The following is a 13,893-nucleotide window of genomic DNA, read 5'->3' on the forward strand; positions in this document are numbered from 1 at the left end:
TCACCCCATGACTGGGGCCCTCTTGAGCAGAGGGCAGCTGGGCTGCTGACTCAGGCCTGGGAAGAAGAGTGGGGAGCCAGCTGGGCAGCATGTGGCTGGGAGGAATGTGTTAGATCAGCATCCTCCAGACGCTGAGTTTCACTGTAGGTTTGGTTGTGGGGTGGGAGGGCTTTTGTGGATGTCCAGCTAAAGCCCTGGAGCAGAGCTTGGTATGAGAGTGCTCTGCTGATCTGACCTGGGCTGCTGTATGCCTCAAGGCCATGCCCTGAAATGTAGGAAAGCATCTTCAAGTGCCCTGAACTGGTGTGACTAATATGCCTAAACTGCACACAGCCATCAGCCTCTCGTACAGCACTCCATGTCCTTTTATGTAAGAAGTCATGCAGTGTTCTCCCAGTTGTTGATGCTTCTCTGGGAGTAAAGACTTGGATGGGAATTTGTTCTTGTCCATGCTGAAGTGGTGTGTAATGTTAGTCCAGTGCTCAGAAGTCACCACCTCAGGAGCTGTAGGTGATGGTCCAGCTGACATGGACCTTTTCCTGTCAAGCCTCCTTCTCCCCTCCCGCTGGCTCTTGCTAAAGACAGGATTGTCTTTGCTTTTGCCCAAAATAGTAACAATGCTTTCAACTACTTATGCTTGGTATTTTAGAATGGGCTGTTCCCTGCATGTGCTCTGCTCTCCCTTCCTCCAATTGTTCCTGTTAGCTGTGCTCTTCTATGGGCTGGCCATGGCACTTAGTAATTAATATGCTGTCATGCTGTGAACTGAATTCACACCTTATAGGGCTGTGTTTACTGGGCCTGCTGGATCAGTGCCCACTTCCTTCCTCTGCTCCTCCTTGCTCCAGGTCTGTAAGAGACCAGCATGGGGGTCAAAGACCCTGCAATATCATTACCCTCTAGTAATGCTCAGAGGTCCTCTAAGGGCTATGTAATGCGCAGCATCTGGGTGGGGGGCATGTGCTAAGGAGAAAGAAAGAGTCTGTGAGAGAAAGCTGAGCTGCTCTTACATGGGACTGAAAAAATAACAGCAACTTTTTGGCATGTAAATCTTTCCTTCCAGGTCAGGGACCAGGGAAGGCCTAATGAGCTGTGGCCCTCCAGGGCAAGTCTGTGCTAACTCCCAGCACCAAGTGCAGGGGTGTGGGGCAGGGCTCCTACAGCAGCACAGCTCTGTGGAAGAGCCCAGCCTTGCATCTGGGTTCCTGCCTGTTTCCCCATTAGAGACAGCTGTGGCCCTAGGATTTGTGTCTGAGGGACAGCTCCTTCCTTGGACCTCCTGTGATCTTTCCCAAGTGGCCAAATGGGGATGCACCAGCAGCACTGCTGGGAAGGTGCTGGGCTCAGTTGCTGTTTTTTGAGACTGTGCCCCCCCTATCATCTTTGGGGGGTGGTGCTCTGGTGGGTGTGGTTACACCCTCACTGGCCTTGGCAGAGCACAAGTTGGAATCTTTGAAGGTTCCAGCTGGTGTAAGGCTCAGGAGGCAGAGCTGGTGCTAGGCACAGTGTGGTACTGTGCTGAGGGAAAGGTGAAAACAGTTAATAATCCACCCTCAGCTAATCACTGAGGGCTGATGGGAGGCACAGGCTTGGTGGAGCTGCTTTGCACAGGCCAAGGTGCTTATCAGCTGTGCAGTGTCCCCAGCAGCCCCTGGCAATGCTGGTGCAGCTGAAGGACAGGTTTGATGGGTCTGATGCAGCCCCACAACCTCAAACACCGTGCCTCCACCATGCAGAGCAGCATGGCTGAGCTGGCTGTTGGTCAGGTAAGGGCTCAAATATATTTCCTGCAACTTGCTCCAGCACAGTCCAGCCTGGAAAAAAGGCATTTTTCCAAGTGTAGGGGAGTCAAGCTCCAATAAATGTCAGCTGAGCCCTGGTGCCTGCTCTCCTGCATGAAGCCTTAGCAAGGCACCAGGGTTTCCTGTCAGCAGGAGGGGAAGACAGATCAGAGTTGTTGGAAGAATATGTGACTGAAGGCTAAGCACAGGGTTGGTGGTGATTTGCGTGGCTCTTGCATGACATCCAGGCTGGCTGTGGCAGTGTAAACTAACCTTTTGTTTTGCATCAGGCTTTATGCCAGTGCCAGCCCCTTTCCAGCCTTTGGGGTGATTACAGCTGTTGTTGTATGTTTCCCCCCCTTCTTTTTTTTCCAGTAGCTATTCTACTCCAGCACCATAAGCAGGCAGTGACGGCTGCCTGCAGAGCCACAGTAAGGTCCCTGTGGTTGTGAGACAGGCCAGGACAACACAAACTGAGGCCACAGCCATGCTGTGCTTCCAGTTGAGCCTGTGGTGGAGGTGCTGTGCTTGTAGTCAGCATCTAGATGGGGCGGATGACATATCTATCTTAACTGGGACAGAAACAGAAGTACAGCTCTTGCACAGCATCCTTCTGCTAGGTTGTGCTAGGCTCAGGGGCCTGCACTCCTTGCCCAGATCCCCAGCCTCAGGGAGAAGGAGTTGGGTTTGGGAGCCATGGCTTTTTCTTCCATCGGACTCCATTAAGAAAAAGTCAAGTTAAGCAGTTTATTAACATTTAAAATACTGTACAGTGTGTAAACCAAATATCCCCCTCCCCACAACAACCCAGTGCTCTCAGCGGATGCTCTGGTGAATAATACTGCTTTTGGCACTGTTTGCCTTCTCTTTCTCCTTCTTCTTTATGGGGTCCATCTCAAAACAGCGCCAGAGCCGCAGTGTTTCATCAGCAGCTGCTGAGGCCACTGTTGTACCATCAGGGCTCATGGTCAGGTTCAAGATTCTAGCAGTATGACCTGAGGAGAAGGAGTGTGCAATCAGGGCTGAGCTGATCAGCACATGCACATTTACTCCTGTATGCTCCCATGAGCCCTGCCAGCTTGCATAGCTGTCCCGCCACTGGCTGTGGCAGCATGATTTCAGACCCCAAGCATACACTTGGAGCAACAGTATCTCTTCCACAGCCCGTGGGCATGCTTTACTCCTAGCAGCATGGCCCTGGATACTGTTCTGTATCAGTGATGCTGCAGGCTCAAATCAAGGAGTGCAGCTGCCTTCAACCTCTAACAGCCCCCCCACCCCGCCCCAGGCCCTGTCCACCTACCTTGCAGCTCTGCGACCTTGGTCATTGTTGGATACTTCCATATAACCAGCTGATTCTGTGCAAAGCCATGGCCTGAAATGAACTCCTTGTAGTTTGTTGACCATAGGATAGAACAGACCTGAAAAGAGGCAGTAACACAGGTGAGACAAGGTGCCTGTGCTGATGCTCATCACTCAGAGGTGAGCATGGTCCCCTTCTTCCCTGTGCCTCTGGGCCTGAGGAGTCAGCAGCTCTGTTGTAAGTGTGCTGCCAGAGGGTGTTTGTCTCCAAGCTGATGTTCATCTCTCACCTGGGAATGGGCATCAACAGTACTGAGGCAGGCGCCAGAACACACGTTCCAGATGCGGATATGTCTGTCACTAGTGCCACCTCCAGTGGCTAGAACATTCATCTGCCATGGGCACCACGCCACAGCCTGAGAGAGGAGAGTTCATTTTAAGACATACAAGAGGCAACATGCACCCAGCCAGTGCTGCATGTCTGCCTTGCACACAGATATCTGCCCGTGGCAGCTCTGTGCTCACCTTGACAGCACCCTGGTGCTGAGTGAAGGTCTGTACAGGAGCAAAGTCGCCACCCCCACCTTGGGTGCATGGCCAGACATTCACCAGATTGTCATTGCCACCACTGGCCAGGTAGCGGCCATCTAGAGACCATTTGAGTCCGCACACCTCCTGTGTGTGGCCAGCAAGGGTGGCCACATGATGCTCAGCCACTCGGACATCATGGTGATGGATGTGCCCAGTCCGTGCACCACTGCAGAGAGAAGAGAAGGCTTGCAGGGTCAGGCTGCACATTTTCACCCAAATCCATTTTTGTTGTTGCAAGACTGCTAGACCTGCCACTGGGTTTCAACCAGTGATACCAGCAACACTGGTCTGTTGGTGTGAGTGAAACACCCACACAAGCTCTTTACAACTTCAGCATAAATTGCAATACAGGAAAGAGGCCTTCTCACAGCCCCAACAGATAAGGCTGAGTAAGAATCCCAAGCCAGGACAAACTTCTCTCTGTCATCCCTAACCTATGCCACACATAGATTGAGGGATAGGAGTTTGCAACAACTGGAAACTGCCCTTGACCCACTGCTTTACCTGGAGAGGATGTAGCTGTTCCAGCTGAGGGTTCCCACACGGGCACAATGGCTGGTCATGTTTCGGAGACGTTTCTGCTGCTGAATGTCCCATAGCTAGAGAGTCAAAGCAAAAAGTTCTTCAGAAGAAACCCAGTCCTATTTCTATGCCCTAGGAACCTCACTGCACAGGCTCTGGCATTCAGCTTTCTCAGTAAGGGAACAGAGAAAATGTGTATCTCATTACTATAGCACAGAAGGTAATGCTACTTATCAGAAAACCCCCAAACCAAACCCTGCCTTGCACACTGGGCAGTTCCACCCCACACCAGGGAAGACAAGTCAGCTGGATGGCATCCTTCCTCTGCCAGCCAAGGTTTTGTCCCCAGGCCCCACAGTTCTGTCAATCCCTAGAAAACACCTCTAGTTTTACTCCTGCATTCACCTGAACCTCAGCACTACTTGTGCCAACAGCAAGGTAGTTTCCTTCTTTAATCCATGACACAGAGGAAATGTAAACATCTGGATGCTCCATCTGCAGCAGCTGGATAATCTCCCCAGTAGCGTGATTCCACAGATAAACAGAGTTGTCCAGAGCCACTGCCAGGAAGTTCTGGGAGCTCCAGTCTATGAGATTCAGATCTACAATTTGAAAGAGCAATGCAGGTCACACCATGCTTAGCTAGAGAGCCCTGCCCTTCACCCGTGCTGATGCAGCAGGTGTGGATGCACATGTGCGCGCACACACACGTACAGGTGAGGGGCAGCCTTCTGAATGTCACTATGCCTAGCTGCTGGGGTCAGGTACCCTGCTCCAAGGCATCTACACAGTGCCCTAGACCACTGTCCCTGTAAGGCTACACAGGAACACTCCAGAAGTGGTCTGCGCTAGCCTGGGTACATAAAATAATACAGACAGCCCAGTTACACTGTCCTAGGAACAGCAATCCAGTGCAGAATGTTCTGGATGCCCAGCACTCAACCCTGTAGTCTACTTACAGTAGTCATTGCGGATCTCTGGTGCATCCAAGATCCGGTCTGGCATTGAGGGAATATATCTGCTATTCTTCCTGCTGGATCCAGGTGTCATTTTCTGACTGTAGAGCACTTTCAGATTATTCTGATAGCCTGTGTGCAGAGGAACAGGTTTGTTAACCTGAGTTAGTTTCCTCCCAGCTGAGTGCTGCTCACCCAACTAGGAATCCCTTGGAGTGAAAATAAAGTCCTAAGAGAAACACAAGAGAGCAGTGCACTAAAATCACTGGCAGAATGAACTGCTGAACAGGGGTGAGCTACAATTTCCTCATTCATGGAAACAAATTTAACAAACACTTGGGTTTTTGAATCCCATTATATTTAGTTGCAGTTTAAGCTAGAAAGTGCACAGCAGAGAGTTTGATGCTCTTACAGACTTCATGAAGGTTTGGAACCTGTAGTACAGGTGAGCAACTGGCAGTCATAGCAACTTTCCTAAATAAATTCACTGTAACTGTTATGCCCTCCTTCGACCTCAGGAACCTTAAGAAAGGAGACTCTAGACTGTACAGCTCTCAGAAACCAGTTGATTTCTCCTGTGACCACAAACAGAGCCTCTGTGTTGCTGTTCCCCTGACCCAATCTCTCCCGCCAATTCAGCTCGCACAGACCCTGTATCATACCTTCTGGAGCATTTTGTGGTTTTCCACTGAGGCGGAGGATCTTTGCCTCTTCTACATCAAAACCATTCAGATTCACTGCCCAGGCTTTCTGTTGCTCCTACGGAGACAAATCACCCTCAGTGCAATGCATTTAAAACAACTCCCACACTGCAATTTAAACAGACACCTAAGATCCCTTCTCTTAGAATCTGAAGGTATACAACTGTGCTGCAAGGGTCAGCTATACAGAGGCAGGACAAAGCAGTTTTTCCTCAGACTTTCACATATTGTCCTGCTCACATTTTCATACAACGGCAAAATCAGTGTCATTGCCAGTGGGAAAAGCCACAGCCACAAAGCAACCAAATGCTTCATAAACAGATTTCAGAACACAGTGTAAAACATTCCAGAAGCGTTCCCTGTGTAGACATTGTCCTAGAACAGCTACCACCAGCAGTTTCACTTTGCATAGGCTCACAGCTTTGTGTTTTTGTTGCCTGCTACATTTTAAAGCCTCATTAGTCAAAAGCTAAATTTTGCTACCAGAAGCAGCATAGGCCAGAGTGAATGGCAGTCTCTACAGCTTCAATCTCATCCTAGGCTCCTGAAGCCCAGAGCTGCAAGTAGTGATGGCTGGGGCTTGTCAGTCCCGTGTGTTCACTCGATAGAATCTATATCTCCTCTGTAAAGGGGCAGGAAGGATTAGTGGTTGTTGAAGTAATTGTAACTTAGCAACATGCTCACCTTCTTGGTAGGGGAATCCTCAGCAGGGTCATTCTCTTTGGTTAGGAGAAAATTTGCCATCTCCATCTGCATAGTGCTGCGGTTGGGAATGTAGCGATCCCCCCCAGCCTTTGTGGGGGTGCTTTGAATTTTGGATCCAGATTTACCTGTGTTCGCATATGAAAATATTGTCTTACAGCTATTTAACAGCCTGTATTAGAGCTTTCACGAGAGCAAACCCAGCACTCGTCCACATCACACCCACCAGACAAGTAGGGCTCTGAGATCTCACGCCACCCAGTCACAACTAACTTATGTTTTCCTCCCTGCCACCAAGCTCTGGTTAGGAACTGTGTGGAGCAACTCCTTGGGTCTAGCGCAACAATTCCAGAGTCCAGAGATAAGGGGAAGATACAAAAACGCTTACAGGTTGTAAAGCTGTCAGCTGACAGTCCCGCCCACACTTGTCCCAGCATGCAGCTGTGCCAGCAAGGCTCAGCTGGCCGATCAGCAGTTTGCCAGCCCCAGTGCTCAGAGCTCTGCCCCCCATGGTGGGAAGGAGGTGGGTGGCTGTCAGGAGCACAGCCCACCTCCTCCTGCCTGAGCAGCAGCCGGTAGGGCAGCGTGGCAGGGAGCCCAGAGCCCCATGGCTACAGACAAGCAGCCTGGGCGAGGCTCCAGCACTCAACCTCTGCCGCTGGTGGCCGGCGCTCACCGGGTGTCTTGGACGGCGTCTTGCTGGAGCTGTGGGAGCGATTGGCCGGCTTCATGGGCGACACGCCGACGGGGCTGGGCCCGGGGCCGCTCTCCTTGGCCTTGCGCTGCCATCGCGCAGGCGGCGCGTTCGGGATCGGCGTGTCCAGCTTCAGCAGCCCGTGCAGGTCCGCCTCGAACAGGAACTGCGCCATGATCCTGCGGGCAGGCGGCGTAAGCCGTGCCCACCGGCCGGGCTGAGCCTGCTCCGACAGGCCCCGCCGGCCTCCCCACCACCAGACCGTGCAAGCGCTCCGGCCGCTCCTGCCCACCAGCGGACACCCCCCACTCTCCCCAACCGCTCCTCGGAACACTCCATCAGCCGACACAGCCTCCCTCCGCTCCTCGGGGGTCCTTTCTATCAGCCGACACCCCTTCCAGCCGCTCTTTGGGGCTCTCTCCGATAAGCGACATTCTCCCTTCCCCTCGCCCGCCTCACCACAGCCTCCCCGCTCGGGACTGCGCCCTCCAGGCCAGTTTCCCGGCCCCGTGGCACGCTCACCTCCGCCGCGCCGCCGCCGCTCGCCCGCCCCGCCTGCGCCGCAGCATTTTAAACGGCGCGCGGACGGGGCCCCGGTTGGCCGCTTCAAACCCAACGGCCGCGCGCTGCCAGGCGACGGCCGCGCGACGCAACGCGATTGGCTGAGCCGCGGGACGGGGCGGGGCGCTCCGCGCGTGCAGCGAAGGGGCGGGACCGGGGGCGGGGCGTTCTTGCTGGGGCGGGGCGATCCGGACCGGGGGCGGGGCGGCGAAGGAGGGACCAGGCGGGCGCTTGAGGAGGGACCAGAGTTTATGGTGGGGTGGGGGCGGTCGTGGCTGCCCGCGGCTCCCAGCCGCTCGTGAGCAGGTAGGACTGGTTGGCGATGTCGGTGCTGGACAGGCGGCCCCCAGCGTGCTCCGGCGGCGGGCCCGCCTCGCGCCGCGGGCCGGGCAGCACCTCCAGCAGGCAGAGCAGGACGGCCTCCTCCGGCGGCTGCTTGTCGAAGGCGCTGGCCTGGGGAGACACAGAGTGAACGCGGTAGGGGCTGCCCTTCGAGCTGCCCCCGGGGGCAGCTGAGCCGCCCTGCCCACCCCCTCACCTGGCCGTGCTTGCTGCTTTCCTGGAGGAAGCTGCCCAGAGCACGGTGCAGGTCAGGAACGGGCGGCCAGAGTTTCTGCTTCACATTACTGGGTACGGAGGAAGGGGCATCGAAGTTACCCTCAGACTTGGGGTGCCCTAATGCCCCGTGCAAGGTGCCCAGGCTTGGTGCTGGAGCCCCCGCCTGCCCCCGGCACAACCCTTTACCTGTAGAGGGAGGGGAAGGTGCAGCGCAGCCCCAGGAGCACTGCTGAGAAGAGCAGCGGCACCACCGTAACACTGGGGATGAGCCAGCCTGCATCGGAGGAACGCTGGAACTGTAGCTCTTCCCAGACCCACCACCTCTGAGCCCTTCGCAGCTCCCTGCCCGGTGCTCCCCACCCCATTTCCAGCACTCTCCGCCTCTTGCCGTCAGCCGTGTGGCTCCTGCGGCCGCAGCCTTCAGCCCTTACCCGCATCAGCCACGGCATCAACCACAACGGGTTCGGACCAGGCGCTCCAGCTGCCCTGGTACCACGGCCCGCTGGGCTGGGCCCGCACCTGCGCGTGGTAGCGGGACCCTGGCCGCAGGTCCAGGACCTCTTTCCTCGCTGCTCGTGGAACCTGCAGGACCTGCGGGGCAGAGCCGAGCCGGAGGCATGGCTGCTGGGGGGTGGCACCAAGGGGCGGGTCCCGCTTTGCCCGACCCCGCGCCTGCCGTGTGCCAGCAGCGGAGGTGGGCAGCGCTGCTCGGGGTATCCTGGCCAGGCCTTACCTTCCAGTCATGGCTGTTCTCCATGGCATAGCGGACCTGGTAGTCCAGCTGCTCTGCCAGCAGCTCCAGGGGCGGCAGCCACTGCAGGCTCAGCCTGCCCTGCGACACTGCTGCCTGCACAAGCTGTGGGGCATCTGTGAGCACTGTTGGTGTTGGGGACAGGCATGTGTCGCTCCTGTGAAATGGGACATGGGACACTGTGTCCCCTGTGAGCCAGGCAGGGGCAGTGGTGGCACTGGGACTCACCAGCCTGGTGCAGCCAAAAGGGCTCCTTGAAGTAGCTGAGTGTGGGCAGCATGTGGGTCCTGGTGACATTCACCAAGACGGAGATGGCACTGCCAGTCTTGGGTTGGAAGGTGCAGGCATAGGTGCCCTGTGGCCCCTTGCTCACCTCCTCACACCGTTGCCATGCATCTTCCCTGTGGGGGGAGTGGGGAGCCAGTCAGTCCCACCAAAGCATACTCACAGCCAGCATTCCTCCTGCACTTGCCCAGGAAAGCTACTGCTGCTTGTTGTCAGAGGTGCAATGTGGCCAGGAGAGGTGGTGAGGAGGTATGAGATTGGTGGTGGAAGGGCAGGACAGAGCAGGGTATGGGGCCCAGTGTGGCATACTGGGACACAGTGGTCCCTGGGATGTGCCTGCTGTAGTGCCATCTGCCTGCCATGCCCCTTACCTTGTGCCAGCCCCGCTTGGAGGTGGCCGGTAGAAGAGCTGGTGGGAGCCGTGGGGCTCTGCAGGGTCCCAGCTCCACTCGCAGCGCACGTGCCGCAGGTCGGGGGTACTGCAGCGCAGCCCAATGTCTCCTGGGCAGGGGAGAGGCAGGACAGGGAGGGGGCTGCTTCCCCTTGGCCCCCCAAAACTTGGGAGTCACACCTTGCCTACAACAGGACCCCCACCCCCTGCAGCCCCAGGCGTGGGTGCCTCCCTGCTGTTCCTGCCAGCACCCCTGCAGAGGGGATGCCTGCTCACCAGAGGAGTGGGGTGTCTCAGCAGCCAGAGCCTGCGACCAGGGCCCCCAGACGCCGTCCATGGAGGTACCATCGGGCTTGCTGCGCACCTGGATGTGGTACCTCACCCCTGGCTGCAGCTCCCGGAGCACCACCCAAGTGTTGGCCTGGACCAGCCTCTGCAGGAGAGGGGCCAAGCTGAGGAGCAACTGCAGGCCCCAAACCCCCTGCCCATCCCTGACCTCTCTGTGTACCTGTCCCAGTACTGGGGAGGCTGCCCTGGGTGTGTGGGTGCTGACAGTTGACTGCATGGAGGGGTCCCCAGGGTGCTGCCGACCGGGGTTCAATGTGGTGCTGCAGGGCATCCCTGGGGAGCTGGCAGGGCAGCACTGCACCTCGTAGACGAAGAAGTTTGGGAAGTCAGCGAGTGGTGGCTGCCATGACACACAGAGCTGCCCTGCAGCCCCAACCCAGCGGGCTGTGATGTTCACTGGGGGAGCAATGAGACCTGCAGAGAACATGCCCGGGTGTTTGTCCTCCTGCAGCAGCCCTGGTGCAGGCAATGCCTGGTCCTGCTGGGGGACACAGGGAAGTCCCTTCCCAGGCTCCACCGCTCAGGGAGTTGCCAGCCCCCATGGCAGGCAGAAGGTCAGGGGACTCAGATCTGGGGACTGTCCTGTTGTCACAGGGCATTGCCCAGTGAAAGGGACTCACCCACGGCATCCACGCTGAGCTCCCGCCAGTACTTTGTGTGGTTTGTGGTGGCATCCAGGACGCGGAGGTGGAGCTGGGTGAAGAGCCGCACGTCCTGGCTGGGGAAGACGCAGACGTGTCGCTTCCCGCCAGCCCCACGGGGCCACGTGGAGACCACGCACGCTGTGGGCACATTCCTGAGGAATGGAGAGCAGGGTCTTGCAGCACCTCACGCCTCCTGCCTCGGGCCAAGCTTGAGGAGAGGCAATGTGGGGCACAGCACTGAGACCTTGGTGTCACCAGCTCCGTTCCCATGCCATAATCCACTGTAGGGCACCATCCCCATGGGACTGAGGGACAGCCAGGCCCCAGCCCTGCTGCAGGGTGTGCAGTGGCTGCTGAATAGCTTCCGTGGGCTCTCCATCTCTTCTTGCAGCTTGGAGCCGCTGGGATGGCCCAGATTGCTGTGACACCCTGACCCTGCTGTTCTCTGTGCAGCAAGGAGGAGACTGGGCTGTGTCCCCACCATGTCCTACCTGCTGTACCAGTAGTAGAAGTGGCACATCCCAGTTGTTGTCTCCTCCTCGTCCCAGAAACAGGTGAGGTCCTCGAAGGAGCGGGAGAAACAGAGGATGTCCTCGGGCACGCCTGCTAGCAGTGCAGCGTCTGGGGGAGTGTGGCCATGAAGGAGCCCCTGGGCACAAACCCAGCCCCATCTCACCTGCTTCCACCTCAGGCACGCGGGGCAGCCTGAGCACGGCCGTGGCACGGGTGCTCTCCACAGCTTGGCACACTGGGGAGGGACATGGCACCCATGCTGGCTGCTGGCTTGCACCGGGGTCCTGGCTGGTGCAGAGCTCCCCCCCGGCCCACCACGCCCCCTCCTCAGTACACGAGGTCCTTGAGGACAAACAAACATCCCGAAATAGCCCTGCGGTCGGAGGGGAGCTCAGGGCCCAGCGATCAGGGGGAAGCACCACTGCCCTGCTCATGCCGGAAGGTGCACGGAAGTGAGATAAGGAGGAGCAGCACCCCAGGGAAAGGGAAAGGGCCTGGGGGCTGGTGTGGGGGCATGTGGTCCTGAGCAGGGGGGATGCCCAAACCCCTACCCTGGGGGTATGTCTGTCCCTCTCAGTAAGCTGTGCTCCCTGTCACTACACGGACAAACTGCAGCATCACACCCTGCAGGATCTCTATCTGAAGCACTGGTAGCTCTGCTGACATATGGGTGCCTGCCCTTGTCGTGGAAGAGGGGACAGCCCTAAGTTGCATATGTGTGATGCACAGGGGTGGTCTTGCTGTCCCCAGCTTTGCTTCAGCAGTCCCTTCTCCCCCCACTCCCTCTGCCCTGTGACCTGCTCCAGCCCTCTTCCTCCTCCTCTTCCTACTGGCATTTGCTGCCTTCCCCAGGGGTTGCCCCCAGCTTTGGGACCCCACAAGCCTGCTGCCAATGTCTGCTGCATTTGCTGAGTGTATCCATTCTCTGCTACACACCCCTGCACTGCCAGTTGAGCCCACCTTGGGCAAAGAATAAGTCATAGTTCCCAAGTATTCTTGCCGCCTTCTTGGTGTCCTGCTTGCCCTGTCCCTTCTCTTGCCCTGACCCCCCAGTCCTGTTCCTCATTTCCCCATGTATTGCCTTCTTCCCCATGCCCATTGTCCCATCTCTGCCACAGCCCCCCCACCTGTTCTTCTCTTTTTGCCCCCATTACCCCACCCCAGGCCTCATGCTAGCTCCAGACCTCACTCAGCTCCAAGCACCAGGAGATGAAGTGGCCAGGTCCCAGCAGCTCGGTGGCACAGGGACCCACGGCATCAGTGGGAGCCCCCCCTGGTCTTGTGGGCTATCAGAGCATCTTTGCTGAGCACAGCCCATTTCTTAGGAAGGGCAGCTGCCCAGCTCTGCAGCCCGCACCAGCCATGCCTGGGCAGGGCTGCCAAGCCAGCGGAGGGCTCAAGCCACAGAGCCCTTTTGCAGAGGCTGTGGGCAGAGTCCAACCCTGACCCTCTTCCCACTGCCCCTATGGGGGTGACTCAAAATGTGCTCCCAAGTCTGTCCTGGCCAGACACCTGGGGTGGGGCTGGAGAGACAAGCAGGAGATCAACAGGGTTTTATTCAATTAATGCTTTTTATGATGTTACAGAAAGTTCTAAACGGGCTAAAGAGTTGCTTAAAGAATGCATGGAGAATGAAACAAAGTTTCATTCTGAAATGAGACAAAGTTGGGGAATGGCTCTGGCAGGTGCAGCGAGCCAGACTGGGGCCAGCTATCAGCTAAGATGAGGATGTCCCACAGGACAGTAAGATCATGACAGCAAGGCTGGTGCAGGAGCCCTGGGGTTAGCCTGGCAGTGCCACTGCATTGCCTGTGGTGCAGAGATGTACCATCAGATGTTAACTTGAGTCTTGTTCAAACCCTCATCATGGCATAACTCTGAGAACTTCTGATGAGTGAGGAGCCCCTCTGCTACCTGAGCAGTACTGGGAGCACCAGGCTGTCGTCCTCAGGGACAACCCATGGGCAGCCAAGCTCTGCTTGCAGAGAGCATTGATGTTCCTTTACTCCAAGCATCTCAGGGTGTCCCACTGGTGAGAAGCACGCTCCATTGCTCACCCTGAACACTCCCTGCACACCCTCCTGGAATGCCCCCTTCCCAATCCCATAGATTTTGGCTGCTGTGAGGCGCTCACTGCTCACACCTGGCATTCTAGCTCCTCCCTGGCCCATCCTTTGGGGGAGAAAATAGCCCCAAGGACCTACCTTGGGATGTCACTGGCTCAGGGGCTGACGGTGGGCTGCAGAGGCTGAGCAGGATGGCAGGGAGCAGTGAGAGCTGCCAGCCCTGGCACAGGCAGGCTGCCATCCTGCAACCTGTGTGCCGGAGCCACACGTGCCGCACTCGGCCCTTCCCGGTGTCCTGGGAGCTGCTGCGGCTCCTCCAGGCGATACCTTTATCTGGGAAGTGGAGGCTGTGCAGCTCAGGAAGCCTGGCTGGGGGCTCCCCCCACCCCATCACCAGCACTTCCCCGTGCCTGAAACCACAAGGCCACAGCCCCTCTGCCGCCAGCCGCAGTGCCAAGAGAGACTGCTCCTATCAGATAGGCGGCATGTTCCTGCCCTTGTGGCTACTGGCATGCTGGGAGGATGGG

General features: G+C 57.0%; 2 protein-coding genes across 2 annotated transcripts; both read right to left on the reverse strand.

Annotated features, from left to right (window-relative positions):
• Positions 1-2,505: 2,505 nt before the first annotated feature.
• On the reverse strand, positions 2,506-7,849 carry CDC20 (cell division cycle 20). Its single transcript, XM_030953657.1, has 11 exons — positions 7,772-7,849; positions 7,232-7,428; positions 6,538-6,683; positions 5,815-5,911; positions 5,156-5,284; positions 4,602-4,798; positions 4,179-4,273; positions 3,609-3,840; positions 3,374-3,499; positions 3,085-3,202; positions 2,506-2,776 (listed from the first exon to the last, which is right to left on the reverse strand). The coding sequence occupies exons 1-11, from the start codon at positions 7,816-7,818 to the stop codon at positions 2,598-2,600; spliced, it is 1,563 nt and encodes a 520-aa protein (XP_030809517.1). The 5' UTR covers positions 7,819-7,849; the 3' UTR covers positions 2,506-2,597.
• A 210-nt stretch (positions 7,850-8,059) lies between these two features.
• On the reverse strand, positions 8,060-13,607 carry MPL (MPL proto-oncogene, thrombopoietin receptor). The gene is made up of 12 exons (XM_030953754.1): positions 13,505-13,607; positions 11,279-11,408; positions 10,764-10,939; positions 10,304-10,557; positions 10,072-10,228; positions 9,776-9,905; positions 9,348-9,520; positions 9,102-9,244; positions 8,800-8,959; positions 8,555-8,642; positions 8,349-8,436; positions 8,060-8,263 (listed from the first exon to the last, which is right to left on the reverse strand). Exons 1-12 carry the CDS (start codon positions 13,605-13,607, stop codon positions 8,060-8,062), a joined length of 1,806 nt encoding a protein of 601 aa, XP_030809614.1.
• Positions 13,608-13,893: the final 286 nt, after the last annotated feature.

Source organism: Camarhynchus parvulus, chromosome 8, assembly GCF_901933205.1.
Source record: "Camarhynchus parvulus chromosome 8, STF_HiC, whole genome shotgun sequence".
NCBI classification, from domain to species: domain Eukaryota; kingdom Metazoa; phylum Chordata; class Aves; order Passeriformes; family Thraupidae; genus Camarhynchus; species Camarhynchus parvulus.